Genomic DNA, 27,859 nt, shown 5'->3' with positions numbered 1-27,859 from the left:
TGATATAATCATACAGCTTTTATCCTCTAAGCTATTAAAACTCTGAAGCTTTTCGTTTTAAGCTCCTGTCAACTAATATACAGATACTTCTTAGAGTGATAACACATTAAAGCTGTCAGCAGCAATTTATCCTTGGTCTGGCCGACTGACAGCCAGAAATCAGGGAGTCATGAGGATTCACAGCAAGTAGAGCCTCAAGAAGAATCAGAAGAGAGAAGACCCCAAACTGCCCACAGAGTGCAGGCTCCTGAAAACAGACTACTACTCTTTCCCCTTTTGGACACTGCTTATGTGGTTTGCTGCCTAGCACACCCTTCTATCCCCTTCAATCTTGCTCCCCCAATCTCTGCTCGCGGGAATCCTACTCATTTTCAATGCTCAAAATTAAATACTACCTTCTCCCACTGAGTCTTCCCAGATCCCCTAGCTGTCCCCCCAAATTCCTAGTCCGTAATGCCCCATCGCTGCAGGAATCACTTAATTCTCCCATGGAGAACCACTTTTGGTGCATGTGCATTTTATTTCTCTCCGTGGCCCCAGTGCCTTGCGGTGTGCCTGGCACACAGTGGGCGCTCAATTGATGCTGAAAGGGCGGACCGAGGAAGACAGGCGTGGCACGCCACTGCATCCCGATGGCCCTTCCCGCGCCGCCGGGGCCGCGGAGATGCCTCCCGCCAGGGTCCTGCAGGGCGGACTCCGCCTCGGCAGAGGGCATCGCAGACCCCTCTCCAGCCCCGGAAGCTGGGCTGCCTGCCGTGGGGAAACTACACTTCCCAGCGATCCCAGGGAAGAGCGAAAACCCTTTGGCTTTGACAGCCGCCGCCACAAGTCTTTCCGCCTCCCCTGCCGCCTGGGAGCTGGGAGCCGGGAGCTGGATTACGGCGGCCTGAGCAGCCCGCAGCGCAGCCGCACGCGCCCGGAGCCCCTGCCCCTTCCCACGCCGCCGACCCCGCCAGCACGACCGGGAGAGCAGCCGCGGCGACCTGCCATGCCCGCCCCTCCCAGCCCCCCGAGGGGCCGAGCCCGCCGCTGAGGCTGGCCGCCGCCGTCCAGATGTAGCGGGCTCGCGATCCCAGGCTCTCCCCTTCTCTCGTGCCCTGCGGATTGCTCCTGCCCGCTCTCCACCGGCCCGGACCCGGGGCTGGCCGCGGGGCCTGCAGGCTCTGGAGTCCGGATGCCTCCGAGCCCCCTGCCCTGAGAAGCCACCACCACCACCTAGACTTGGGGGCCGGCCACAGGGACGGACGTGGGCCAGTGCAAGCCCCGAGGGCCCGAAGGCCAGGGCCCGCCATGGCCCAAGCCCTGCCCTGGCTCCTGCTGTGGATGGGCTCAGGAGTGCTGCCTGCCCACGGCACCCAGCACGGCATCCGGCTGCCCCTGCGCAGCGGCCTGGGGGCAGCCCCCCTCGGGCTGCGGCTGCCCCGGGAGACGGACGAGGAGCCCGAGGAGCCCGGCCGGAGGGGCAGCTTTGTGGAGATGGTGGACAACCTGAGGGGCAAGTCGGGCCAGGGCTACTACGTGGAGATGACCGTGGGCAGCCCCCCACAGACGGTAAGGTGGTCAGGCCAGCCCTCGCCCCCCTCCCTGCATGAGCAGAGGGGAGACAGGATGGAAACGCAGCATGCTGGTCCCCTGCTAAAATGGGCTGGTGGGGGCAGCAGAAGGGGCCCTAACCACTCCTCCCTAACTAGTCCTCCAGGTCATAAGTCATCCCAGACACTCCCCTTCCCCTCCTCCCTCCCCCTCCCTGCCTTCCCAAGTCCTCTAGGCTCCCTCCCTCCCCTCCCTCCTAATCTGACACACATACCCCCTCAGGAAAGATTTGAGGCAAGAGAAACTTCAGTGGGGGAGCCTAACCTCAGGGAAGGGTCTGCCACAGGGGCACTGTAACAGGTGTCAACCCCTCTGGCAGTGGCCAAGCCTGAGTCTCCCAAATTCCACCACTCTGGAGGTTGGCCACCCAGCCCTCTTCCCTCCTCTTGTCCTCTGACCGTTTTTTTTTTTTCCCAGCACCTGGATCCTGGTACCAGTTAGATCAGCCCCTTTCTCCCACTGTCTGGGCTGCCACAGGGGCAGCAAAGTGAGATTGCCAAGGCTCCCCTGACCTCCACTCAGCCCACAAGGCCTGGTCCGGCCCCTGCCTTCCCCCAGTCCATCCTTCCTCCTCCTCCCTGCCCCCTTTGCTTTCTGCACCCCAGCCCCTCCCCCACCTCAGGCCTCCCCAGGCCATAGTGGGACTGAACTGAGTGCTGGGAAAGGACAAATCCTAGGAGAGGAGCCAGAGCTCCCATCCAAGAATGGGACTCCTTCCTTGGTGGGGGAAAGAGGAGGCCTGGCAGTGATGGCGAGAATGCTGCCCACTCTCCCCATCCTTCCTGGCAATCTCCAAGGTACCTCCAAGGTGGCGGGTGGAGGTGTGCCCTCAGCACCTCTGTGCGTAGCTGTGGGAGTGTGAGCAGCCCTCCCTGTGGGGTGCCGTGGCTGACCTCTGTGTGCATCTGCCTCCTCTGCGGGGGAGTCTGGGCAGGGCGGCAGTGTGCTTCTGTATGTGCTGGTGTGTGTCACCTTGAATCTGATCCTGCACATCTCTGCGAGCCACCTCCGGATCTGTGTCTGGGAAGCCTGTCCTTGGGAGGGTCTATGAAGGTGGGAGTGTGTTTGGGGTGGGTGGAGGGGACAGCCACACTTCCTGAACTTCCCAGACTGCTGGATCTGGGAGAAACACAAATCTCCACCTTCAATTTGCTGACAGAAGGCAGTCTTCCTAGGTCCATGCTATCTAGGCCTACCTCTTGGCTAATCCCGGGCCCTGGTCTCCCCTACTTTCTCTGTCTCTTTCTTTCGCACCATAACTTCCCCAGAAGTAGTCTCCAATTGATGTGTAAAGGCCAGGATAGAGCCTGAATCCAGGCCCTGAGCAGCTTGGGCAAACAGAATGTGAGGTATTGTCAGGGAGCAGAGGGGAATGCAGAGACCTGGGGCCTTCTCCTGTTTCTGCTACTGGTGCTACTAATGTGCTGTGCAAACTGTGCACAGACCCTATGGCAGGAATGGGGCTGCGGAACCAACAAGGGCTTGGGGGTCAGACAGACCAGCAATCCCAGCTCTACCACCCACAGCTTTTTCTTTTCCCAGCTGTGTGGCCTTGGGCAAATTATATAACTTCTCCGAGTCTACTGGCTTGTCTTCTTTTTTTTTTTTTTTTGAGACAGAGTCTCACTTTGTTGCCTGGGCTAGAGTGCTATGGCGTCAGCTTAGTTCACAGCAACCTCAAACTCCTGGGCTCAAGCAATCCTACTGCCTCAGGCTCCTGAGTAGCTGGGACTACAAGCATGTGCCACTAAGCCCAGCTAATTTTTTCTATATATATTAGTTGGCCAATTAATTTCTTTCTATTTATAGTAGAGACAGGGTTTCACTCTTGCTCAGGCTGGTCTCGAACTCCTGGCCTCGAGCAATCCACCCGCCTGGGCCTCAGCGCCCCGGCCTGCCTTGTCTTTAAAATGAGTGAAACTAGGCCGGGCGCGGTGGCTCACGCCTGTAATCCTAGCTCTCTGGGAGGCCGAGGTGGGCGGATTGCTCGAGGTCAGGAGTTCGAAACCAGCCTGAACAAGAGCCAGACCCCGTCTCTACTATAAATAGAAAGAAATTAATTGGCCAACTAATATATATATATAAAAAATTAGCCGGGCATGGTGGCACATGCCTGTAGTCTCAGCTACTTGGGAGGCTGAGGCAGAAGAATTGCTTGAGCCAGGAGATTGAGGTTGCTGTGAGCTAGGCTGACGCCATGGCACTCACTCTAGCCTAGGCAACAAAGCGAGACTCTGTCTCAAAAAAAAAAAAAAAAAATGAGTGAAACTAGATCTCTTTTGCAAGGTACTTGTAAGGATTAAATGGGGATTAAATTATGAGGATTAATTGTTGTAGGTGCTTTCACCTAGAACAATGCACCTGGACACAAAATTGACTTCCAACAAATTTGAAGTCACTTTCTTCATGTCTCCTATTCTGTCTCATTTGTGCTATGCAATGAGGCATAAAAACTTGGGTGTCCTGAGTCTCTGCATTTTACATGAATAAAACTGGAGGATTAGTTACTGTACTTCCCTAATCCCCTGAAATAATGTGTACATCCCCCCCCCAGCACTTTGCAGAGGGTCAGTAAAAGTCAGTTCCTTTCCCCTCCTTTCTAGAAGAGGAAAGTGGGCTTGAAGTTCAACACCAGCCCAAGGAGCCAGTGCCAGGGAGCCCACAATTAGAGCAACTCTGTGGCTTGCACTATGGCTTCTAACTGAGCCTATGCCAGCCAGTCTCTGCTCTGTGGTGACTTTGATTCTCTCCCCAGCAGTCTGTGAGAAGGATGCCCTTTCTCCCTACCTGGTGGGGCTGTTGTAAGCACAAAATGAGAACTTGGATGGCAAGTACTATGAACAAGGAAAAGTTAAATTTGGGGAGCACTTTCTCTGAGTTAGGCAATTAATTGCTGGGGCTTGGGGCTGATCCATGCAGAAGACACGTTTTTTCTGCCTATAAAAAGCTAGAGTAGGAGCGAAAGAATGGAAGTGACTAGCACAAGGTCATCCATAGAGTGGTACTCAAAGTGATGTCCAAATGTAAATTCTCTGGCCCCACCCTGGACCTCCTGAGTCATAGTCTCTGGGGATAGGGCCTAGCAGTTTATGTCTCAAGTCTGAGAAGCACTGAACTATAGGAGTACAAAGCGTGAGTGCTACAGGTGTTCAGAAGGTGATAAATTAATCAGGGAAGACTTTGCTAGGCACATGTACCCTGAGTGTGGTCTGGAATGGTGGATAGGTGTGGAAGGCCCTTCCAAGGGGCAAACAGTACCAATCCCACTGAACTATAATTGCACTTTACTTGTATGTCCATGTCTGCTCCTCCTCTGCCGACTCTGACCAATTTAGACCAAGAGAGGCCCCAATGAATGCGGAATGGGTTATGTGTGTTGGGGCTTAAGCATGTTTGTTCAGGAGACAGAAGAAAGCCAGTCCAGTTAATATTACAGGTTTGTGCTGAGACCAGATAAGTTTGGGTAAATAAGATAGAGCCAAATTGCCAATAGTTGAAATGTCAAGCTGGAAGGTTTGGAATTTGGTCTTCAGATATTAAGGGGAAAATTGAATGTATTTGTGCAGGGAAATGATAGAAAGAAAGCAATCTTTTAGAAAAAGACATCTGAATTTTAGAAAGGATGGGACAGAGAGACACAGGCAGGAGGAAGCTCTGTCACAACAGCCCAGGTGTGAGGCGCCATGACAAGGAGGCATGAGGCTGTGATGAGAAGGAAAGAGAAGGGAAGGGCAGGATGCAAGGAACATTCTACGGCAGATGGGTTGGGTCCAAGGCAGGTGGACAGGACTTGGTGACACTGGTGAAGAGGGCGGGCATCAAAGATGATTTTGAGATTCCGATCTGGGGTGAATTAGAGGATAACAAAACTATCCTCTATTTCCTATTCCTCTGGGAATAGGAAAGTTGGCAGAAGGAGATGGTTCAGTAGTACTGGTATATGAATATATACTTGTATCCGTTATTGCAGTATATATAAAATTTCTTTTATACATTCTACATATATCATTTTATTCTTCAGAGCAATATATATAAAAGGTCTTATTCATTCACAACTTCTAGCAGAAGAAATGAGGTCTGAAAGGTTAAACAGTTAGCCAGGTGGCAGCCCAGTGAGCTGAGACCTCATCTCACCCTGTTCTTCCTACTATGCCATTTGTCTTAGAAGAAGGAAGTTTATCATGAACATTCCTCTCCCATTCTCCTGTAACACCTGCTGATATGTCCATTACTACACTTATTTATCATGATATAACTGTTTTTGTGTTTGTTTCCTTCATAAAACTTAAAGCACGGCCGGGCGCGGTGGCTCACGCCTGTAATCCTAGCACTCTGGGAGGCCGAGGCGGGTGGATTGCTCGAGGTCAGGAGTTCAAAACCAGCCTGAACAAGAGCGAGACCCCGTCTCTACTATAAATAGAAAGAAAATTAATTGGCCAACTAATACATACAGAAAAAATTAGCCGGGCATGGTGGCGCATGCCTGTAGTCCCAGCTACTCGGGAGGCTGAGGCAGTAGGATCGCTTGAGCCCAGGAGTGTGAGGTTGCTGTGAGCTAGGCTGCCGCCATGGCACTCACTCTAGCCTGGGCAACAAAGTGAGACTCTGTCTCAAAAAAAAAAACAAAAAAAAAAAACTTAAAGCACTTAAGGACAATGTCTTTTAAATTTTATTTATTTATTTTACAGTGTCTTTTATTTCTCTTTGTATTCTAATATCTATGACAGTCCCAACTCAGAACATGCACCTAAAACATGCTGAGTGAATGAATACCTAAGCTGCAATACATCTAAACAGAACTGTTGATGGGCAGTTGTAAATGCAGAACTGGAGCACTTAGATAAAGTATTTTTATTCTTTTCACTTAAAGGACGTTATCTCATTATGATAGTATGAGCATCACTGACCAAACACAGGATAACAATGTAATTGTTAGGAGTGAAATTTGGTGATAGTCAATTCAGTTTAACAAATTTTTACTGAGCAACTATTGTGTGCAGAAAAGGAAACTAATGTCATAGCCTTAGCCCTTGGAGAGCTTACCATCTGGAGTGAGACACAGACATTACAAACACCTAAATATCATAGAAGACCAAATGCATTTGGTACAGATAGTAGAATAGTAGGTCTTAGACGTGCACAGAGAGAAGCAGCTATTTCTGACAAGGCATTAGGTAAGGCTTGCTGGAAAAGGAAGTGTTTGAATATGGCCCTAAGAGATGAGAAAGCTTTGTTATCTGGAGAGTGGTGGGAGGAATGCTTCAGGAAGAGAAGCACGAACTATGGTGAGAAGCTAGAAGTTAGGGTAGAGATGCTGTGGGGCTGAGTGAAGTTTGGGTTTTATTCTGCAAGCAGTAAGGAGTCCTTGTAGGTATAGGAGAAGAAGGATGGTATAGTCTAATTTTGGTTCTAGGAAAACTTCAGTGAACAGAAAATGCCTTGGAGAGTCTAGAGCATGACATGAGGTTCTCAATTAGGATACAAGGGCCCCAAAGGGCATGGTAGCAATGAGAGTAGAAAGGAGGAACCAGTATTCACATGTCATTCGAGAAGTTGTTCTCTGCCCCAATGAGATGTATGGGGTAAGAGAGGGAAGAGGACAAAATGACTTCCTTCTCTGACTTTGTGTCAGGGAACACAGCACAAGGAGCAAACTTTTGAAGCATAATAAAGTTTACCAAAGTTCTACATTTATTCTTCTGCTTTAGTTACAAGGGATAGGTATTAGCATGCCCATCTGGGGGGACGAGGAAACCGAAGTCCAGAGAGATTAAGTGTTTTGCCCCAAATTATTCAGCTATGGAGAACAGCTGGGCTTCAAATAAAGGTTTCTGGGCCGGTCGCAGTGGCTCACGCCTGTAATCCTAGCACTCTGGGAGGCCAAGGCGGGCGGATTGCTCAAGGTCAGGAGTTCAAAACCAGCCTGAGCAAGAGTGAGACCCCCGTCTCTACTATAAATAGAAAGAAATTAATTGGCCAACTAATATATATAGAAAAAATTAGCCAGGCATGGTGGCGCATGCCTGCAGTCCCAGCTACTCGGGAGGCTGAGGCAGCAGGATTGCTTGAGCCCAGGAGTTTGAGGTTGCTGTGAGCTAGGCTGACGCCATGGCACTCACTCTAGCCTGGGCAACAAAGCGAGACTCTGTCTCAAAAAAAAAAAAAAAAAAAGGTTTCTGGATTCCAAGTCCAAGTACTGAGTTCCTTCCCTTGTTCTACAGTCTTGGACATGCTGGTTGACTTTGAGGTGTCAGAGGACCATCCTTGTGGATGTATTTATTCAGCAAGCAGCTGACAATGGGGATGTGGAGGCCAGGAGAGACGCTCAGACTGCAAAGGTAGACTCGGGAGTCACCCACGGAGAGAGGGTTGTGGAAGCCAAACAGACTTGCTCTTTGAGAGAATGGAGAGAGAAAAAGAGGAAAACAAGTAAGGAAGGAACAGTGGGTGTGTGCTCAAGGGAGCAAGAGAAAACGATCAGAGAAGTAGAAAACCATGAGGGTTCAGAGTCTCGGAGACCAAGAAGTGCTAAGTGGTTTTACTTTTTCTCTTCTCTTTCTCCCATAATGTTTTTTAAACCGTGCCTTGCAAGGTTCTGTAAAGGGGGCTCAGTGGTGAGGGAGAAGGTTGGGAGAGACATAGGCAGGCAGGGCTCTGGGCCTCCCACCCTTCCTATCACCAAGCCCCCCACGCCCAATCTCCTGACCCTCCCAGAATAGCTCAGCTTTTATTGTTTCTATATATTGAACTTCTGGGTTATATTTCATTTTTTTTAAAGAGTTTTCATTACAAAAAGGTCAAAAACAATTGAACTCAAAGAACCACCCTCCAAATTAGACAAAGCAGGTAAAGCCCTAGTACCATAGGTTACCTACCCAGTCCCTGTGACCACAAGCGGCTTTCCTGGGTTCGGCTTCCAGGTTCCACACCAGCCTTTGCCAGAGCCCTCATGCTGTCATTTCACACATTTATTCCTCTGCCTCCCTAGCTTGGTAGAGACAAGTTTAGCTTCGGGTGGGGGGAGGCAGGGGCATTGAGAAAGACTGTGCCCTCTCACTATGGTAGAAAGTTGGGGACCCTTCTTGGGCTTCTCTGATAAAGAGCTAAGCAGAAAATTGTGGTTGAAAATGTAGGAAGAGGAATATCTTTTCCCCCCATACCTGGCAGCCAACTTGTCTCTCTACTGGGAGCCATCTCTTGGGAGCCTGGGCCATGGGGAGTCTGAGGAAGGAGCCAGGCCACCTTGCTGGTTCTAGAGCTGCCCTGAGATGATACTGGCAGGATGGGCCCAGAGGGCTGGAAAGCATTCACTGATGCCAGAGTACCTGAAGATGTACTCAGGTACTGTAGCCGGGTGGTCCCTAAGAGGGGAGGGACACGTGCTCCGAGGAGATCGAGGAGTCAGTAGTCCTAGGGAGACTCTCACAGACTCTCACAAGGCCACGGAGCAAACTGCCTGAGCTCCCTCTTCTCCCATGCTGGCCAATCCTCTCCACCAGACCTCCTGAACTGCTGTCACCCTGTGGCTGCCCTCTCTGCTGCCCACTCTTACCCCACTGTCTCCAGGCTGGATGTCTCCTTGCTTGGCCTTTCAGGGGCAGTGAACCCAATAATTTATGCCTTTCTAGTACCTGTGGAGATTCTGCACAAGGAATGGACCTAGCATCTCCCAGGGGCTCAAACAAACAAGCCGATGTGCTAAGCATGACCCAGGTGCCATGGGGGAAGGCTGGGCTTATGCCAGAGGTCAGCTTCATTTTCAACTGAGGACAAAGCAAGAGAAGATTAAAGCCACTGTAACCTGTGGGTGGGCAAGGTTAGACAACAGGAATGACTTACTCTCTGACAATGAAAAGCAGGTGTCTAATAGCTGCTGTGATGCCTTGTAGAGCAGGGGTTTCAGGTGGATTCCTTGAAGGTGCTAAAGAGATGACTCGAGAGCCAGCAAGGTGGGGGAAATTAGAGAAAATCAAACCTCTCCTTCAAACAAAACACCTCTGCCCTTTTCTCTGGTACACTGAGATCCTGCATACGATGGAAAAGGGTTCTGCTGCTTAAAAAAGTTTGAAAACCACAGATGTAAATTTTGGGGCCATTCACATCCATCATCTTATTTGAATAGAAAGTGCTGATAAATATTAGCTGAGCCGGGTTAGAGGCTGGGGAGAAATGGAGCAACCATCCAAAGGGGGAAGAATGCACTAGATAAGGTTTGGGGTGACCCAACCACTTTGGGATTCTTTAAAAACCCAGCCCAGAGTGGAGTAAGTAGTGCCAGGGAGCTTGCCTGCCTCCAGGTACTTATTGCCAGCTACAGCCTGGACAGTGAAGTGGAAGGCGGAGGATCTATCCGGGAAAAGGGGTCTGTTTGCACAGGGTCAGCTGATTTAATCAGGTGGGAGGAATCTGGACAGGCCTGTCACTACAGTCAGTTTGAGATAGCAGCTATATGCTCTGTTGGCCATGAGCCACTTCCAGCTGCTGACTTTAAGCTCCTCCTGTCCTTCCTTGCCCCCTTTGCTCAGTGTTGGGTAAGCTCAGGTCTGGAAATATCCACTTAGGAAAGCAGATGAAGCTGACTCAGAAGGCTCTGGGACCAAGGAGCCCTGGAATCACTATAACTGCTCTAAGAACCAAAGGAGCCTGGGTGGATATTCAGTCGATGTGCAAGGGTATGGTGGGTGTCCCCTGTCACGGTCACTGTGCTCAGTGACCATGCACAGTCCCAGGTTGAAAAGCATCCCTGCAAAGACCCTGGGGCTGAGAATAGCAGGAGTCGGTAGGGTCACGGCAACTAAATGCAGGAAATGAGGCAATTACTGTCAGTTAAAAAAAAAAAAAAGATTCTGAAGCCACCTACTCAAGGCTAGGTAATAATTAGGTAATAAGGATACAAATGTGCTCCTTACCCTCGTGGAGCTCATAGTCTGTGGGACAGACATTCAACAAATGATTAAAAGTTTGGTGAGTGGGAGACAAAGAAGCACAGGTGCTACTGAGGACCTGCAAGAGGAGGAACCTAATCTTGGCCCGGAAATCAGGACAAGACCTTTGGGAGAAAGGATGTTCACAAGTGTGAACACTGAACAGAAGTTAGACAAAATAGAGAACATTTCAGACAAAGGAAGCAGCACACTAAAAGTGCACAGGTGAAATATCATGGTGCTTCTGGGAAAGTTCACAAGCAGCATGGTGAGGAAGAGGGAAAGTGGCAAGAGATGTTCACTGGGGTGGACCTATGGTTGGTCAGGTTTCCCCAAGGTCAAGGATTCCAGGATTTAATTCAGACAGTTTGTGTCAGTTATCTGGTAACAAACTACTGGTAACAAACTGGCAGCAAACTACTCCCAAACTTAGTGGCTTAAAACAACAGTCATTTTATTTTTCAGGATTCTTGGGTTGGCTTGTGGTTCTTCTACAGGTCTCACCTGGGCTCACTCATGTGGCCACATCCAGGGGTGGGTCAGCTGGGGACTGGACTCATCCAGGCCTGCTGGGCCTCTGGCTCAGAAGTCTTTTGTCCTCAAGGAGGCAAGACTGGGCTGCTTCACACAGAATGTCAGGACAGCCTTCCAAGGAGGCAGTCCCCAGTGAGCATGCGTTTATCCAGCCTCTCCTTGCATCATTTGCTGATGTCCCATGGGCCAAAGCAAGTCACATTGCTAAGCCCACAGTGAATGTCAAAGGGGGGTCACACAAGAGCATGGATGGGGGTGAGGGGCAGTGTGGTTCTCCCACACACTTCCTCTCCAAATGGGAGAGACAGAAGGGTCAAAGAGATGAAAGACCACACTGAGGGTCGGTCAGAACCAATGGATTCTTGTCCTAGCTTTGCGGCTTGTTGTGTAGGATGGTCAAGTTGCTTACCCACTCTAGGGCTCAGTTTCCTTCTTTGCAAAATGGAAGAAGGGCTTCTACATCTCAACTCTGGCTGAAAGCCATGTCATGCAAGAATCTAAGAGCTCTCCCTCTTGAGATACTTCATTTAGAAGAAAAAAATTTATATTACATCAAAGAATATATATTTGTATTTTTTTAAATAAGAATTTTTAAAATTTTGATCTTCTATAAAGAAAATATTTAAAAGGAAAAAAAAAAGAGCTCTCCTTTCATTAACTCTGAGGCTTACACAGAAGGAAATAAATTTCTGTTTAGTAGGAGTTAGAGTTAGGGCCCCTACTCCAGCGGCCTGCAAAGGTGGCAAGACCCTGGGATAGGCTACCAAGAAAGGTTGTGGATTCTTGATCACTAGAGATGGTTCAGAACTGGAAACAGTCCCCATCTCTCCAGGCCAATGGACAGATGCCTCCTGAAGGCTCTTTTCATCTGGAAGAATCTAAGCTATCCCTGCCTGCTGGTGAGAGCTAGGGCCAAGACAGGTGGGATTTGGGGAACCAAGAGGAAGACTTGCCAGCACCATACCTATCTCATCACCCAAGATCTACTGCTGGGAACTCTAGGGAAGCATGCAGAGTGAATCCTGGGCAGGTGTGCCTGTCCCTGTGGGGCTTGTTAGCACTTCTGAAGCTGCCTTCCCTCTGAGCCCCCCCCCAGGGCAAATTTTGTTTGTTAAGTGATTGACACTGACCTAGCCTTGACCCCGAGCTATGGCATCTAGGCATCTGACTCCTGGGCCTGCCTGCCCCAGGGGACAGAGAAGTAAGATGGCTCCAGGACCGCAGGCTGCCTGAACACTTGCCTCCTGCGTCAAGCCAGGGGGCCAGATGAGAGGATGGCAACTCTGAGCTAGGGCCACACCCATAACCTAAAACACCCATTGCTTGGGAGGCACTGAGGCGTCCCTCCCTTTCACATGCCAAACACGGGGTTAATTCTTTATCCTTTTTTTCCTTTAGCCATTCATTCATTCATTCAAGAAATATTATTGCCAGGCACTGTGATACCTACTAGAGACACTGTAGGGATTTTTTTTTTAAGTTAGATAAAAAGGGAGATGAGATTCAATGTGAAATTACAGAATGGCAGCTTCTATGAAAGCTTTTCTTTTTTTTGAGACTGGGTCTTGCTCTGTCACGCAGGCTAGAGTGCAGTGGCATGATAATAGCTCACTGTAACCTCAAGTTCCTGGGCTTAAGTCATCCTCCTGGCTCAGTCTGCGGAGTAGCCGGGACTACAGGTGCGAGCCATCAGCCTGGCCCTATGGAGGCATGTGAATGAGAGGACATGACCTGGTCTCTCCCTGAGGAAATCCCTTTGCCCAGGCTGAAGGATGAATAGATAAAACTGCGAGTGGAAAGGAGCATGGTCCGGGCAGAGTGAACAGCCTTTGCAACAGCCTTTAGGGGAAGGACCATGCTGGTGTGGGGAACTGAGATGAGGCCAGTGTGCTGGTGGGTAGAGAGCTTGGAGGACTGACTATGGGACCAACAGACTGGATATGTAGGCAGTGCAGACCCTGAGGGCCCTGTAGGAAATGTTAAAGCTTTTTTAAAGTTGTTTGTTTTGTGGGTTTGTTTTTGTTTTTGTTTTTTGAGACAGGGTCTCACTCTGTTGCCAGGGCTAGAGTGCCCATGACATCAGCCTAGCTCACAGCAACCTCAAACTCCTGGGCTCAAGTGATCCTTCTGCCTCAGCCTCCCGAGTAGCTGGGACTACAGGCATGTGCCACCATGCCCGGCTAAATTTTTTTTATATATATATTTTTTGTTGTCCAATTAATTTCTATTTTTAGTAGAGACGGGGGGTCTCGCTTTTGCTCAGGCTGGTCTTGAGCTCCTGACCTCAAGCAATCCTCCCACCTTGGCCTCCCAGAGTGCTGGGATTACAGGCGTGAGCCACCGTGCCCAGTCAAAACATTTTTTATAGAGACAATATCTTGCTATGTTGCTCAAGCTGGTCTTGAACTTTTGGCCTCAAGAGATCCTCCCATCTTGGCCTCTCAAAATGCTGGGATTATAGGCTCACGCCTATAATTAGCCCAAAGTTTTTAATAAAGTTATTATTTTAACAGCTAAGGGAAAAACCATTGACATAGGGGGGTAAATTGGACAAATTTGTACTTTGGAAGGATCACTCCAGCTGCAGTGCAGAAAACAGACTGGAGAGGGCAAGGGGGGTGTGCCAAGAGCAGCTGGGAAGCTATTGTGATATTCCAAGGTGCAATGGTAGGTTGGCTGATGGTAGGTTGGCCGAGGGGTGGCATGGGAAATGGCAAGAAACGAATACATTCAAGAGACTTTTAAGGAGCTTAAGTGGACAGAACGTGTTGATGCACTGGATAGAGATGTGAAGAAGAAGGTGGTGTTAAGATGCCTCTGACGTTGCTGATTTGTAGAACAGATGGATGGTGACGCCACCCACTAACACAGGGAAAACTGGAAGACGCCCAGATGGGCAGGACCACATCAGGTCAGCTTTGGACGTCCTGAATTTGAGGCATCTTTGAGGCAGTTCAGTATGTGTGGGGGCTCAACGGGGAGGAAAGGGCTAGAGTTATATATAAGCTCAGGAGTCCGGGGATCTATGTGAGGTGGCTTGGGGAGAGAGTAGTATGAGAGGAGGGAGCCTACAGAGGAGACAGAGCTGTGACCTGAGAAATCAAGGAAGATGAGGAATGATTTGAAAATATCTTTTTGTATTTGGTGACGTGAGATCACTGGTAACCGTAGTAAGGGCTGTTTTATAGTGGAGGGATAGAGGCGAAACCCAGTTTTAGAATGGATTGAGGAATGAGTGGGAGGTGAAGAAATGGAGACAGCTTAGCTGAGAGCTTTGGTTGTGAAGGGAGAGGAGGGGGTGGGTAGCTGGAGGTGGATGTGAGATTTAGGAAGTTTTTTGTTTTTTTTAATGCAGAGAGGCAAGCATTTGTAAATGTCAATAGGAAGAATCCTGATTTGGTGGTGTTGGGGGTCGGGGAGGGTGGTTGGATCTACCTGAAGGAAAAGGGGTAATTAATAGAGGAGGGGGCCTGACTAGGGAGAAGGGAGTTGGCTTCCTAACCAGGTGGCCGCTCGCGTGCCCAGCCAGGGGGAGGGACAGCTGAGAGGAGGGATTGGCTGGGGCCTCAGGCAGGGTGGATTGATTGGATGTGCGAGGTGAGGGCGGCCCCTCGGATGGCCCCGTTCTGTGCAAAGAGAGGTGAGGCTGCTGCTGGCGGCTCGCAGCCCTTCCACCCGCTACCCTTAACTGCTCAGTCTCAGAGTGACTGCGGTGGCGCCGTTTTGCCTCGGGCCCCTGCCTTGTAAAAGGACTCAGCTGAAGGGGAAAGAGAAAGGCTGGAGGTGGGGGTTGCCCGGGGGGCTTAGATTAGAAATGTTCAAGGACTGGACTCAGAAACTGCTGCTGTCAGGGGCAGGATCACACCGCAAAGGACATTTGCTCAGGAGGGAATCTCAACTGTTCATTGTGGTTCCCTATTTTGGGGGGGAGGGTGGAGAGGGGAGGCAGAGAGCAGTGGGGGCTTGAAATCCTGGGGTGGAGGTGGGTGAGGGGTTTGGGAATGGAGGGGGTCATTCCTTCCTGGGTGGAAGGGGGAAAGGCTGGGACTGGAATGGCAAGAAGAGTGCGCAGAGCCTCCTGGCTGGGGAGGAGAGGAGAGGAGTGGGGAGGCAGGGAGGGGCCGGGACAGCAGGAGCCCCCAGATCTAACTCCATTCCAGTGTGAAGAAGTGGCCATATTTTCCTAGAAGTGGCCAGGTAGTCCCCACCTTGCACCCTCTTGCGCAGGTGCAGTGATAGCTGGAGCGCTGTAAATAGCTGTCCAACCTCCAGTGCTAGGAGCTGAGTCCTGGGAGGTGGGGGAGGAGGTCCTGGGGAAGGGGTGAGTGAAGAAGCCTTTTTAATCATTAACCTGGTTGACTGAAATCTGAACCGCTGAGCCTCCCCGCTCTATTGATTTTCTCTGAAAGCACAGCATCTGGAGCTGGTGGCTGCCCAGAGACCAGGGAGAGAGCCTGAGGGGAGAGGTGGGGGAAGAGGGGGCAGGGAGGGAAATGGAAGCCAGGCCAGGAGTGGGGGGCTGGGGAGCAGGGAGGTGGCAGGGTCTCGGAGTCTTTAAGGACATGAGGGAGGCCAGGAAGCCTGAGCAGGCACTGGGGGAGGGCATAGTCAGCGCAGCCAAAGAGGCACCACTGAGAAGGAAGGGGCTGGAGAGGATCTGGCAGACAGGACAAAACTGAAGCCCAGAGAAGCACAGTGACCTGCCCACTCATGGTGACAAGGCCAGAGCCTGCACCAAAACCAAGGTCAGCTGACTTCACTGCACTGAGGAGAGAAGATACAGAAATGAAGGCCTTTGAGGTCAGGGGAGAAGCTGAGGTGATGGTCATGGAAAGTCGGCAAGAGAGGAGATTCAATTTACAGATTACCATTTTTCTGAGGACAGGGCCTTTCCTCTTTTTGCCTGTGAGGATATAGTAGATATGGCTCTGGTCTGACTGAGGGAGGGGTCAGTCCAACAGAGGGGGAAGAATAAGGTAGAAGAGATGCCAGAAGGAGCTGGACAGCAAGGAGCACCAAGCACCAAGACGACACCTGCTCCATATTTACTTAGCCAAACCCAGGGCCTGACAGGATGGGCTTTCACCAAGACAACTTACGGGGCGGGCTCCTGACAGTAGGACTCATAGGTCTAAGTCACCTCTGAGACAGAAGGGGAGCCCTGCCTGGGGAGCCACATTCTGGTGGGCAGGGCCAGAAGCACACACGGGCACTGATGTGCCATCCCGGTCCCACAGTGCCCCTCCCCAGTGCCAGCTTCTAGAATGGCTCTTTGAGCTGGAGGGGCATGCGCCAGGATGCTTCCTTGGAGAACCAGAAAAGGAAGGGAGAGGCTCCAAAGACAGGATCAGTCAGATACACGGTGAGCAAGGGGACGTGATGGTAGAAGTGGGAACGGAAATGAACACACACAATGTGGCTCTGATGACAAGCAAAATGTTAGGACTCTGCAGGCAGAAGCAGACACAAAATTTCTGAGGCTGTGTTGAGGGCGCTGAAGGAAACTAAAATATTTCACCCCCAAATATACTTCTTTGACATATTTTGAGATGGCTGTTCAGAGGGCCTGCAGACAGAAGTAACCCTGTTTCTTGTGAGGGAGACCTGCATCTGTAGGGAATCCGCACTGATGCCACCAGGTTTTCTGCGGCTCGTTTGTCTGCATCTAGGAAAGATTAACTGAAAGTCTGACACCTGTAAAGGTCTGAAAGAAACACTTACCATTTAAACTCTGGGGGCTGTCACTTGTGAGGTTTCATCTATATAACAAGACCACCTGTGCTAGCCAGGCCCCCTTACTTCTCCCCTCCTATAACCTGTTTTGCCATGGTCCAAGCCCCTATTCTTTCTGTAACCTCAAGATGGTAATAAAAGCCTCAACCGTCTGGCCATTTCTTTGATTTTTATTTTGTATGACTCCCATGCACGTTAATAAATTTGTATGCCTTTTCTTCTATTAATCTGCCTTTTGTCAGTTGATTGTTCAGTGAACCTTCAGAGGATGATGAAGGGGAAATGTTCCCTTGGCCCCTACAGCATCACAGGACCCCAGGTCCTGTCTGTGGTTGTGGTACTTTTGGGTGCCAGCCTGGCCAGTCTTGCATCATGGAAGATTCACCCTGGACATTCCAAGGGGAGACTCTGGCTGAGGGGTGAGGGACAATAAAGGTGCCGAGACCTGTCTGTAACATCTTTTCTCTCCCCTTTCTCTGACAGCTCAACATCCTGGTGGACACGGGCAGTAGTAACTTTGCAGTGGGGGCTGCCCCCCACCCTTTCCTGCACCGGTACTACCAGCGGCAGCTGTGAGTCCTGGGGAGACCCCCAGGGGAGGTACCTTTCCCAAGGATCCAGGGCCAAGGAGGGTCAGGGGAGGGGTGCAGGGAAGAAGACTGGATTCTGAGATCCTTTCTTCGTTCTGGGGAAGGGGAAGGAAAAAAAGGAAACAGTCACCAGGAGAGACAGGGTAAAGAGGACATGGTTTGAGGAGGTATACCATGGGAAAGGGTGAGTGGAGGGGCAGCCAGGAAGTGCTTCAGTGCTGAGACAGGGTAGCCTCCTGTGGGAGGGACAGGAGGAGGGAGAGGAGCCCTGTATCTCACAGGGCAATGTCAGGGGGCTCATTCCCTCTGCCTGAATGGGGAGGTGAGGGGACTTCATCCCACACCCCCCCAGTGGCCCTGTTTTCTGACACCAGCTAAGTCTTGGCTGAACAGGCCACAGTGATAGCTCCCTTTGTTGTGTTCTCAACCAGGGGTCACTCTAGGTGGCTTAGCACAGTCCAAAGACATGAAGGGCCCTTCATAGACCCCATTTCCTGGACCAGTATCAGGGACTGAAGCTAAGATATCTCCTCTGTGCACTACCCAGAGTGCCACCACTGGCTTCAGCTTATTGGTGAAAGAGAGGGTTGAGTGGGTTTTTAAGGTAAGGGAGGCAGTAAGGGATGATTCTACATTCATGCTGCCTGGCACTTTCTCTACCACTCAGATTGTACCACTGGGTCCCAAAGCAGCAAGAGGGTCAATGGCTCCTTTTCTCTGGGAGTTCGATGGAGCCGGGGGGAGGAAGAGATGCCCACTAGCTGTCCTGCAGCAGTAGCAGGCACAATGCACAAAGCCCAGGCTTGTTCTTCACAGAGCTGAGCTAGAGACCTACGGACATGAGCTATGGAGACAAGACAGTGAGCCCCAGCAATAGCTCCCTTCATCTACTTGCGAGGCTACTTTACATTCTGTTCTGGGTGATGGGTCTAGGGATGTTCTGCTGAGCAGCCTGAAAGCAGACTCTAGAATGCCCCTGATAGAAGGTGGCATTTGGGAGTAGGTTTATGCTGGATGCCGGTATCAGCTGTTGTGGTTATGCATCCACAGCTCTGCCTCCTTCCCACAGGTCCAGCACATATCGGGACCTCCGGAAGGGCGTGTATGTGCCCTACACCCAGGGCAAGTGGGAAGGGGAGTTGGGCACCGACCTGGTGAGCATCCCCCATGGCCCCAACGTCACTGTGCGTGCCAACATCGCTGCCATCACTGAATCAGACAAGTTCTTCATCAATGGCTCCAACTGGGAGGGCATCCTGGGGCTGGCCTATGCTGAGATTGCCAGGGTGAGAGGAACAGGGCCTGGCCCTAAACACTATTTATTGTCTGCACACTGCAAACTGCATGCTACACAGGGAGGGAGTGAGGAGGGAGAAGGGAAAGGAACTGACTAAAGGAGGGAAACAAGTCAGTTTAAAGGATTATTCAACAGGAGGATAGGATGGCAGTCTGAATTTCAACCCTATAGAGGACAGAACTCTAGTGAGAGAAGCTATGATAGGTACAGGAATAGGTTGTGGTTTCTCTTTAAGATCTTTAATAATAATAAAGGCCCCATAAATCTGAAGCAGGTTAGGCATACGGGGATCAAAGCTCTGTGGCTCTGTGAGCCCACCAGTACTTTCCTGTTTACACTGTCAGTGTCTCTTGCTAACCCCCTCTCTGCCAAATCTCAGTACCTCAAGATGGTCTTTCCCAAGGAATATTACCTAAGTTTTCACTTTTGCCTTCCAATTTAGGCAGGAAGCTGGCCGCTCTGTCCATTAGGATTCTCTGTGTGAGGATTCACTCCTTGTCCCTTTCTGCCACAGCCCGATGACTCCCTGGAGCCCTTCTTTGACTCCCTGGTGAAGCAGACCCACGTTCCCAACCTCTTCTCCCTGCAGCTCTGTGGCGCTGGCTTCCCCCTCAACCAGTCTGAAGCGCTGGCCTCAGTCGGAGGGAGCATGGTGAGTGGGTCTTCAGAGAGGGCAGGTCCTGGCACTGGCAGAGAGACAGCTGCCACGTGCCCTGCTCCCTCAAGGTTATACCACAGTCAGCTCCACCACTTGGAACTAAGAGAAATCTCTTTATATTCCCCACCCCTACTTTTCCTTTTCCACCTTTTCTTCCTTCCACTATTCCCGAAAGGATTCAAGGCACCTCTGGTAAGCTTGGAAAGGATCAGAAGTGATTACGAAAATTTCAAAGGCAATGAAAATAAGACCTATCGAATTAAGATTATTCAGTCTGATGGTCAGAAGGCAGAAATGTAAGGAGTTTAAGTGTATTTATTAATTAATTAGGACAATGGTGAATGGTTCTCCAAGAAGCAGAGAAAATAAAACTTACAATAGAAACAACCATTCATTCAACATTTATTGCGCTAGTTTAGGTTTAAATAACTTTATATCAACGGCTCTGTGATTCTGAAACAAATAAAAAATCTTAGAAAGTCTCTTCTCCTGAACACATTTAAGAACCTATAAATCCCTTTTGGGGCATGATTTGATTAGAAGCAGGAAGATGAAAAACGTAATCTGTAGAAGACCTTGCCACCCCCAAGGAATTACTGATCTTATTGCTTGGTCGGTCTCTGGGTGACTTGCTTTCCTCCTGTGCCGGGACATGGGTACCTGCCTCTTTTTGTCCCTAGATCATTGGGGGCATCGACCACTCGCTGTACACAGGCAGTCTCTGGTACACACCCATCCGGCGGGAGTGGTATTATGAGGTGATCATTGTGCGGGTGGAGATCAATGGACAAGATCTGAAAATGGACTGCAAGGAGGTAATAAAACCAAGGGAGACCCAGGGGAGGGAAGGAGGTAGGCAACACATTGTGACGGAAGACCCTGGTTATGTGGTTGGGAGGACGAGGCAGAGGAGTGGACCTGCAGAAAGGGCTGGGGCTGAGCCTAGAACAGTCAGGAGCTCAATGGTCACGCAGCAGGACCTAAGGTTTGGGGCTATGACTGGCAGAGCACTTTCACAGGAACCACAGGGCATAGGGTCCAATGATGAAAAAAGCATGGAACTAGTTCTGATGTCTGGACTCTAGTCACTGCCTTGCTTCATGGCCTTGGGCCAGTCATTCAAGAGACGGAGTGGTATGATGTAGTAGCAGAGCCTGTCTTTGAGTCAGAAAGAACTGGATTTGAATCTAGCTCCACCACTTACTAGCTATATACCCTTAGGCAACTTACTATTCTGTGTTTCAGTTTCCTTATCTACAAAACAAAGGTAAAATCAACTTTCCCAAAGATGTGGCAGATATCAGAGATAATGTATAAAGTGTTTATCCCATGTTTGGTGGTACCCAGTAAATGGCAGCTGAACCATTTGGGTCTTCCTTACTTAGATTCTTATGTGTGTTAGATTAAAATAATCTAATAAATGTACTAATAAAAGTACTATGAAAAGTTAAAAGCAAATACTATACAAGGTATTTTATTTCAAGATTTCGAGAATGTCAAACTACCCAAGATAGTAAGAGTTAACATTTACTGAGTACCTCCTATCTGCTGGGCATGACTCTAAGTGCTTTAAATACATTAATTAATTTAATCCTTACAAGAACCCTTTGAGGTAGGTACTATTTTTATCCTCATTTTAGAGATGAGGAAACTGAGGCACAGAGGTTAACTTGTCCAAGGAGGGTACATTTACAAGTGGCAAAGCCAGGATACCAACCTAGGCAGGACACCAAGCAATGAGACTCACCCCTCCAACTCTGCCCAGAGCCTGGAAAAGCTTTTGACTTTTCTAATCCTCTCTTTTCCCTCTTAGTACAACTATGACAAGAGCATTGTGGACAGTGGCACCACCAACCTTCGTTTGCCCAAGAAAGTGTTTGAAGCTGCAGTCAAGTCCATCAAGGCAGCCTCCTCGGTCAGTGGACTACGGATGGGGTAAAAGAGATGGCACAGTGTCAGAGAAGTCAGAGAGAGTCACATTCCTCTGCAAGAGCCAAGATGTCTACACATAGATCCTTCCACTTAGAGCTCTTAAAACCTTTTGTCTTTTATGGGTCTCAGTGTGCTGATCACACAATCCCTCCATACAAATTTCAGACCTCAGTCTCCCGCTCCCTTTCTCTAATCCTTCAACTGCAGTTTACCTTTTCCCACTTTGGATATTTCAGTGGAAAAGCAAATAAAGGGCCCAGTCAATGTTACCTGAAAACAAGAGAGGTGAGATGGTGAAGACCCTGTTTCCTCACAGTTATCCCTTCTTGTCAACACAGACAGAGAAGTTCCCAGACGGTTTTTGGCTAGGAGAGCAGCTGGTATGCTGGCAAGCAGGCACCACCCCTTGGAACATTTTCCCAGTCATCTCGCTCTACCTAATGGGTGAGGTCACCAACCAGTCCTTCCGCATCACCATCCTTCCACAGGTATGTCCCCACCCTGAGTCAGAGTCGGTAGGACCCCATAAAGAGGACAAAATATATATTGGGAGACAGTGAGTAGACATGGCTTCCCAGAACTTGGAAGACAAAATCGATGAGTGTCAAGTGGTAAAGGGGTCTTGGAATACCCAAGCCCTCACACTTCAGGGATGGCAAAGGAAAAAGCTACCTAAGTGAGGGCAGAGATGCCTATAAGGTGAGATGGGGTGAAGGATGGAGTGAGGAAGACACTCTCACCCTGTGACTGCTTACCCCTAGCAATACCTGCGGCCAGTGGAAGATGTGGCCACGTCCCAAGACGACTGTTACAAGTTTGCCATCTCACAGTCATCCACGGGCACTGTCATGGGAGCTGTTATCATGGAGGGTTTCTACGTTGTCTTTGATCGGGCCCGAAAACGAATTGGCTTTGCTGTCAGTGCTTGCCATGGTAAGAGTACCAGGGATGAGGGTGTGGGGTCTATCTGTATTCTCCCTGTTAGCAATTAGGATACCTGGGCCCCCATCAGTTTGGGAGGTAGTAATAGTTGCCCCAAGCCAAATTCAACATACTGTGCAAAAGCTAGTGTCAGTGCTAGTCCTTTTTTTGTACTGCTGGCCATGGTGACCCCTGCCTGGACCGGTAACCTCTGCTGGAAACCCTGAGTATCAAGAGCAACCTAGGCACCTTGGGCAGCTCTAGATGCAAGGGCAGCAGACTGAGCCTATAGTGACCATGTCAGCTGCCATACAGTGAGGTTGAATGCTACTTCAGAAAGGTGGCAGGGTTTTGCAGTTGAATTTCAGCAGTGGAAAGTAAGTTTACTAGGTGTACAAAGGGCTAGCTTTTGGTCACCTCAGAACTACTTACTTTTAGCTATCATTCCTACTAGATGGATATCTAGGGAAAGGCCACTGCTTCCAGTGACCTGGGAGGAGAGGTAGGCCTCCACCTGGTACTTGCTTTCCAGCCTGCTCCTAAATATCTCCAGGGAAGGGGACTCTGCAGCCTCTGCAGGGGCTAATTTGAAGATCTCACTATCAGGAATTTCTTTTTGTTGTAAAACCCAACCTGCCCTATGACAATGAGAGCTGCCCATTCACATCTGCCCTCTCCCCAGTGCATGATGAGTTCAGGACGGCAGCGGTGGAAGGCCCTTTTGTCACTCCGGACATGGAAGACTGTGGCTACAATATTCCACAGACAGATGAATCAACCCTCATGACCATAGCCTATGTCATGGCTGCCATCTGCGCCCTCTTCATGCTGCCACTCTGCCTCATGGTGTGTCAGTGGCGCTGCCTCCGCTGCCTGCGCCATCAGCATGATGACTTTGCTGATGACATCTCCCTGCTGAAGTGAGGAGGCCTATGGGCAGAAGATAGAGATTCCCCTGGACCACATCTGGGTGGTTCACTTTTGTCACAAGTAGGAGACACAGATGGCACCTGTGGCCAGAGCACCTCAGGACCCTCACCTACCCACCATATGCCTCTGCGTTGACAGAAAAGAAGGAAAAGTGGCAAGGTGGGTTATAGGGATCATGCCTGTAGGAAACAGGAGAGGAAAGAAGCACTCTGGTGGTGGGAATACTCTTGGTCACCTCAAACTTAAGTTGGGAAATTCTGCTGCTTGAAATTTCAGCCCTGAACCTTCACCCACCATCCCTTTAAATTCTCCAACCCAAAGTATTCCTCTTTTCTTAGTCCCAGAAGTACTGGCATCACAACCCAGGTTACCCCAGTATATATCCCTGTGGTACCCTGGAAAAGAAAGGGCCAATCTTATTGCCCTGCTGGCCAAAGTCAGTAGGAGAGGATGCACAGTTTGCTATTTGCTTTAGAGATAGGGACTGTATAAACAGACCTAACATTGGTGCAAAGACTGCCTCTTGAATTAAACAAAAAATAATTAGATTGAATAATTATACAAGTGGGGGTGGCTGGAAAGAAGAGAAGGAAAGGGAATACAAAGACAGAGAACAGTTGGGATCAAAGCTAGGAAAGGCAGAAACACAACCACTCACCAGTCCCAGTTTTAGACTTCATCTCCAAGACAGAATCCCATCTCATAAGATGGGTATCGTTTCCCAACGTTTTTTTTTTCTGTGCTTGCAGCCTGACCAAAAGTGAGATGGGAAGAAGGGCTTATCTAGCCAAAGAGCTCTTTTTTAGCTCTCTTAAATGAAAAGTGCCCACTAAGAAGTTCTACTTAACACATGAATTTCTACCTTATTAATTCTACTTGTCTCTACCTGAACACTTTATTCTACACACGATAGGTAGTGCTGAAATATCCCAACCCCCCTAAGCTCCAGGTGCCCTACGGGAGAGCAAATGGAAGATAGCAGGGCTGGGCTCTGTCTTCCTGGTCACAAGTTCACTTCTTCCCCCAAATCCCTATTCCTCTGGAGCTTTGCAGCTGAGGTGCTAAAAGGAATAGATAGGCGATCTCTCCTTTCTTATCTTTGAAAGGAGAATCCTGAAGATTAATTCAACAGCTATAGAGCTGGTGCCCTATAGCTCTGCCTGGATTTCTTCCCATTCATCTGTAAGAAGTGGTAAGATCTTTACACAACACAGCATTTCATTGCCTTCTCATCCTCTCTAATGGCTCCTCCATTTGTTTGACTAAGAGGCATCATACAGTGGCACTAGTATTATATCAAGAGTGTCAGAAATGCAGGGCTTTCTGGCTCTAATGTCATTGCCTTCAGTATCAAGGATGGCAGCCTCAGGGCTTCCTTCCACAAAACACCTTGATGGAGGCCATCGGTTTCTTCTATCCTGCTCTCTACTCTCCACTCCTAATAGCACGGGTACCCAGGCTGGTTCTTGGGCTAGGAAGTGGGGACTAAGTTCATTATCTCCCTATCAGTTCTAACACAGTAGTCTATGATACCAGTGTTAGTGGGAAGACCTAAATTTTCCTGGTATACCCATCGCATCCTATTCCTATCTGGTTAACACACTGCTTCCAGGTACGTGACCTGCCAAGTGTAGAATTACCTGATGAGGGAGAGGGAAATACAAGAAGGGCCTCTGGAGTTCCTGGCTTCAGCCAGCTGCCCACAAGCCATAAACCAATAAAACAAGAATATTGAGTCAGTTTTTTTTTTATCTGGGTTCTCTTCATTCTCATTGCACTTGGTGCTGCTTTAGCTGACTGGGAACACCCTCTAACTACAAAGACTGACAGGAAGACTGGAAACTGTCCACTTCCAGCTCAGAACTTACTGTGTAAATAAACTTCCAGAATTGCTACCATGAAATGAAAATGACACATTCTGCTTTATAATTTCTATCTATGTTGGGGAAGACTGGCTTTTTCCCAGCCCTTTCCAGGGCATAAAACTCAACCCCTTCATTACTAATTCCCATCATCTATTTTTTTTTTTTTGAAAGAAAACGTGCACTTATTTTTCTTTTCATAGTTACTTCCTTTCTATCCTGAAACTATGAACTCTAAGTATAAAAAAAAATCTTGACAACAGCTTCTTGCTCGTAAAAATATGTATTATATATCTCTATTTTTAAATTCTCCTCCCGAAAAATGACTGTCTCCACTCACTGCATCTGGGGCCTTCCCCATTGGTCTGCATGGCTTTTACCACTGCAGGCCAGTGGACAGAGACAGAAGGGAGAACAGGGGTGACCAAAACTTAAGTGTCACCTTCTGATTATCATGAACAAGAAAGAAAATAGTAACACTGAGGCCCCAGCTCCCATGCTCAACTCTCCAAAACACTTACCCTCTGTTAGAGTTGGCTTTCCAGGGACTATACTGGGAAGCAGTTAAGACCCCTCTTCACTCCCTCCTTTTTTCTCTCTATTCCTTTGGCTTCAAAGATTTTTGGAAAAGAAACAATATTCTTTACACTTATTTCCAATTTCTAAATTTTCAAGGGATATTGAAAAATACTGCAAGTGGCCCAAGGCTGCTGCTGCAAAGTTGAAGGGAGAGAAAATCTTAAGATTATAAGATAAAAAATGAATCCTTCAAATGAAAAGAACGAAGGAACTGGTCTTCCATTATGCCACCTTTCCTATTCATGACAGCTACCAAACTGGAGACAGTAATATTTCATTAACCAAAGAAAGTGGGTCATCTGACCTCTGAAGAGTTGAGTACTCAGGCCACTCCAATCATCCTACAAGATGCCAAGGAGGTCCGAGGAAATCCAGCTCCTTAAACTGATACTAGTCAATAAACCTGGGCAAGCAAGGCAAGAGAAAAGAAAAAGAATTCATCTATGAACTGATAGACAAAGATGAACAACAAAGGAAAACAATAACAAACAGAAAGGAAAGAATTTAGTTGGGCAAAGAAAAAGTCTTTGCCACCCTGATATAGTACCAGTAAGCATTTCTAGGTCCCAGAATGGAAAAAATTCAGTTGCTGGTAATACAATGTTGTCCTTTCTCTGGAGCCAACTTTTTTTTTTTTTGATTGACACTTAGTTTTTACTTGTTTAATTCCAAAAGAGAAGGGAGCTGAAGCCATTTCCTGTAGGAGTAAAGATAAAAGGATAGGAAAAGATTCAAAGCTCTAATAGAGTCACTGCTTTCCTAGGTATCAAACCTAAAAACCAGAAGTGCAATAAGCAGAAGTGGAAAAATGTTCTGGATACCTATCCACAGAACAAATGATTTATAAACTTGAAATCTAAATGTCTTTCTTCATATCACTTTGGTCTCCATTTTTCCCAGGACAGGAAACATGTAGCTTTCTTGCTTCAAAAAGTAAAACCCAGCATCCCAAGATCATTCTGCAAGTAATTTTGCACAGACATCTCCTCACCCCAGTGCCTGTCTGGAGCTCACCCAAGGTCACCCAACAACTTGGTTGTGAACCAACTGCCTTAACCTTCAGGGGGGAGGGGGGTTAGCTAGACTAGGAGACCAGAAATGAAAGGGAAGGGGTGAGGACTTCACAATGTTGTCCTGTCAGAGCTCGATTAGAAGCCAAGCCAGTGGCAGCAAGGGATGGCTTGGCCTAGGAAAAACCTGTGGGCTGTGGTAATTTCTATCCAGGAAGAAAGGTGGACAGAAGCATGTAGAGGCATGGAGGAAATGGGACCTGGTTATGTTGTAATTCTTGGACTGTGAATTTTGCTGATGTAAAACAGAACATTCTGTAAACCTAATGTTTATGTATAAATAATGAGCGTTAACACAGTAAAATATTCAATGAAAAGTCAAACTATTAGGGTTACATTTTTTTTTCCTCACTCAGTCTCATTTTATCCATTTTGGAGTGACTAAAACAATACTGAGGCTTCTGGAGGCTTTCAGTAAGCAAGGCATCTGGTTGGACAGCAGGTGAGCACCAGGCTTCAAATCTGCATACATGAGCCTTAAGAAAATGGACTAGAGGCTGAGCCAAACCAAAGCAGGATGGCTGTAGAGCAACAGCAGCTTCCTAGATGGTTTTTATATTGTATTTGAAAACAGCCCTGGGCAGCGATATCATAATTTCAAGGCCAGACTAAACATCTTCCCTACAATCTGCATCCCCCAAAGGAATTGCAAGATGAGGGGGAACAGACTGTTTCTGCATAATATACATACTTTCATTTACGAACATTTGAATACAGACTTTCTATACACATATTACCTATATAATAAAAATGTACAAGGCATGAGTATATGTCACTGTATAAATATAGAGTTTTAGAAATCTTGAACCCGCGCTTCCTGTTCACATCAGTTTCTCTTCTTCTTCCTCCCCAGTCAGGTCCGTCATTTAAGAGTTGGACAAAAGGGACAAGTGTCATTTGTGTTGGTCTGGGCCCAGAATTTGATACACTGGAAAGAGAGAAAGACACACCTCAGGTTTATCTGGATAAATGAGGGGAAGGAAGGAGAGAGTACCAATAATGTTCAACAAAACTTGAGTCAGAAAATTTCTGTCAGGTACCAAAAGGGCTATTTTCAATGGCTTTTACCCCCAAAAGAATCTTCATAGAAGGTGAACCGGTCCTTTTTACAAGGAACATTAGCAATTAGCTAATAAGAGTATTCATGAAGCTGCTTTTTGTTGAGTACCTAGTGTGGCTTGCTCCTTCTTATGATCCATTTAGCCTGAGATGAGCTTCCCTCTGCTAAAACCCGTC

At 48.6% G+C, this 27,859-nt stretch overlaps 2 protein-coding genes across 4 annotated transcripts in view; one reads left to right on the top strand and one right to left on the bottom strand.

Moving 5' to 3' along the window:
- Positions 1-799: 799 nt before the first annotated feature.
- On the top strand, positions 800-24,851 carry BACE1 (beta-secretase 1). The gene is made up of 9 exons (XM_012773672.3): positions 800-1,551; positions 17,268-17,356; positions 18,444-18,660; positions 19,186-19,323; positions 20,010-20,144; positions 21,143-21,244; positions 21,600-21,749; positions 22,023-22,194; positions 22,865-24,851. Exons 1-9 carry the CDS (start codon positions 1,291-1,293, stop codon positions 23,104-23,106), a joined length of 1,506 nt encoding a protein of 501 aa, XP_012629126.1. The 5' UTR covers positions 800-1,290; the 3' UTR covers positions 23,107-24,851.
- Positions 19,631-27,859, bottom strand: part of RNF214 (ring finger protein 214) — a 57,319-nt gene continuing 49,090 nt past the window's right edge. For all 3 annotated transcript variants that reach the window (XM_012773667.3, XM_012773670.2, XM_012773668.2), the window contains one exon: positions 19,631-27,551. In XM_012773667.3, coding sequence (XP_012629121.1) covers positions 27,486-27,551 — 66 coding nt within the window. In that variant the 3' untranslated portion in view covers positions 19,631-27,485. The remainder of the gene's footprint in view (positions 27,552-27,859) is intronic.

This window comes from Microcebus murinus, chromosome 4 (genome assembly GCF_040939455.1).
Source record: "Microcebus murinus isolate Inina chromosome 4, M.murinus_Inina_mat1.0, whole genome shotgun sequence".
Lineage (NCBI taxonomy): Eukaryota > Metazoa > Chordata > Mammalia > Primates > Cheirogaleidae > Microcebus > Microcebus murinus.
Note: the sequence above shows the minus strand (reverse complement) of the source record. Positions and strands in the feature narration are given on the sequence as shown.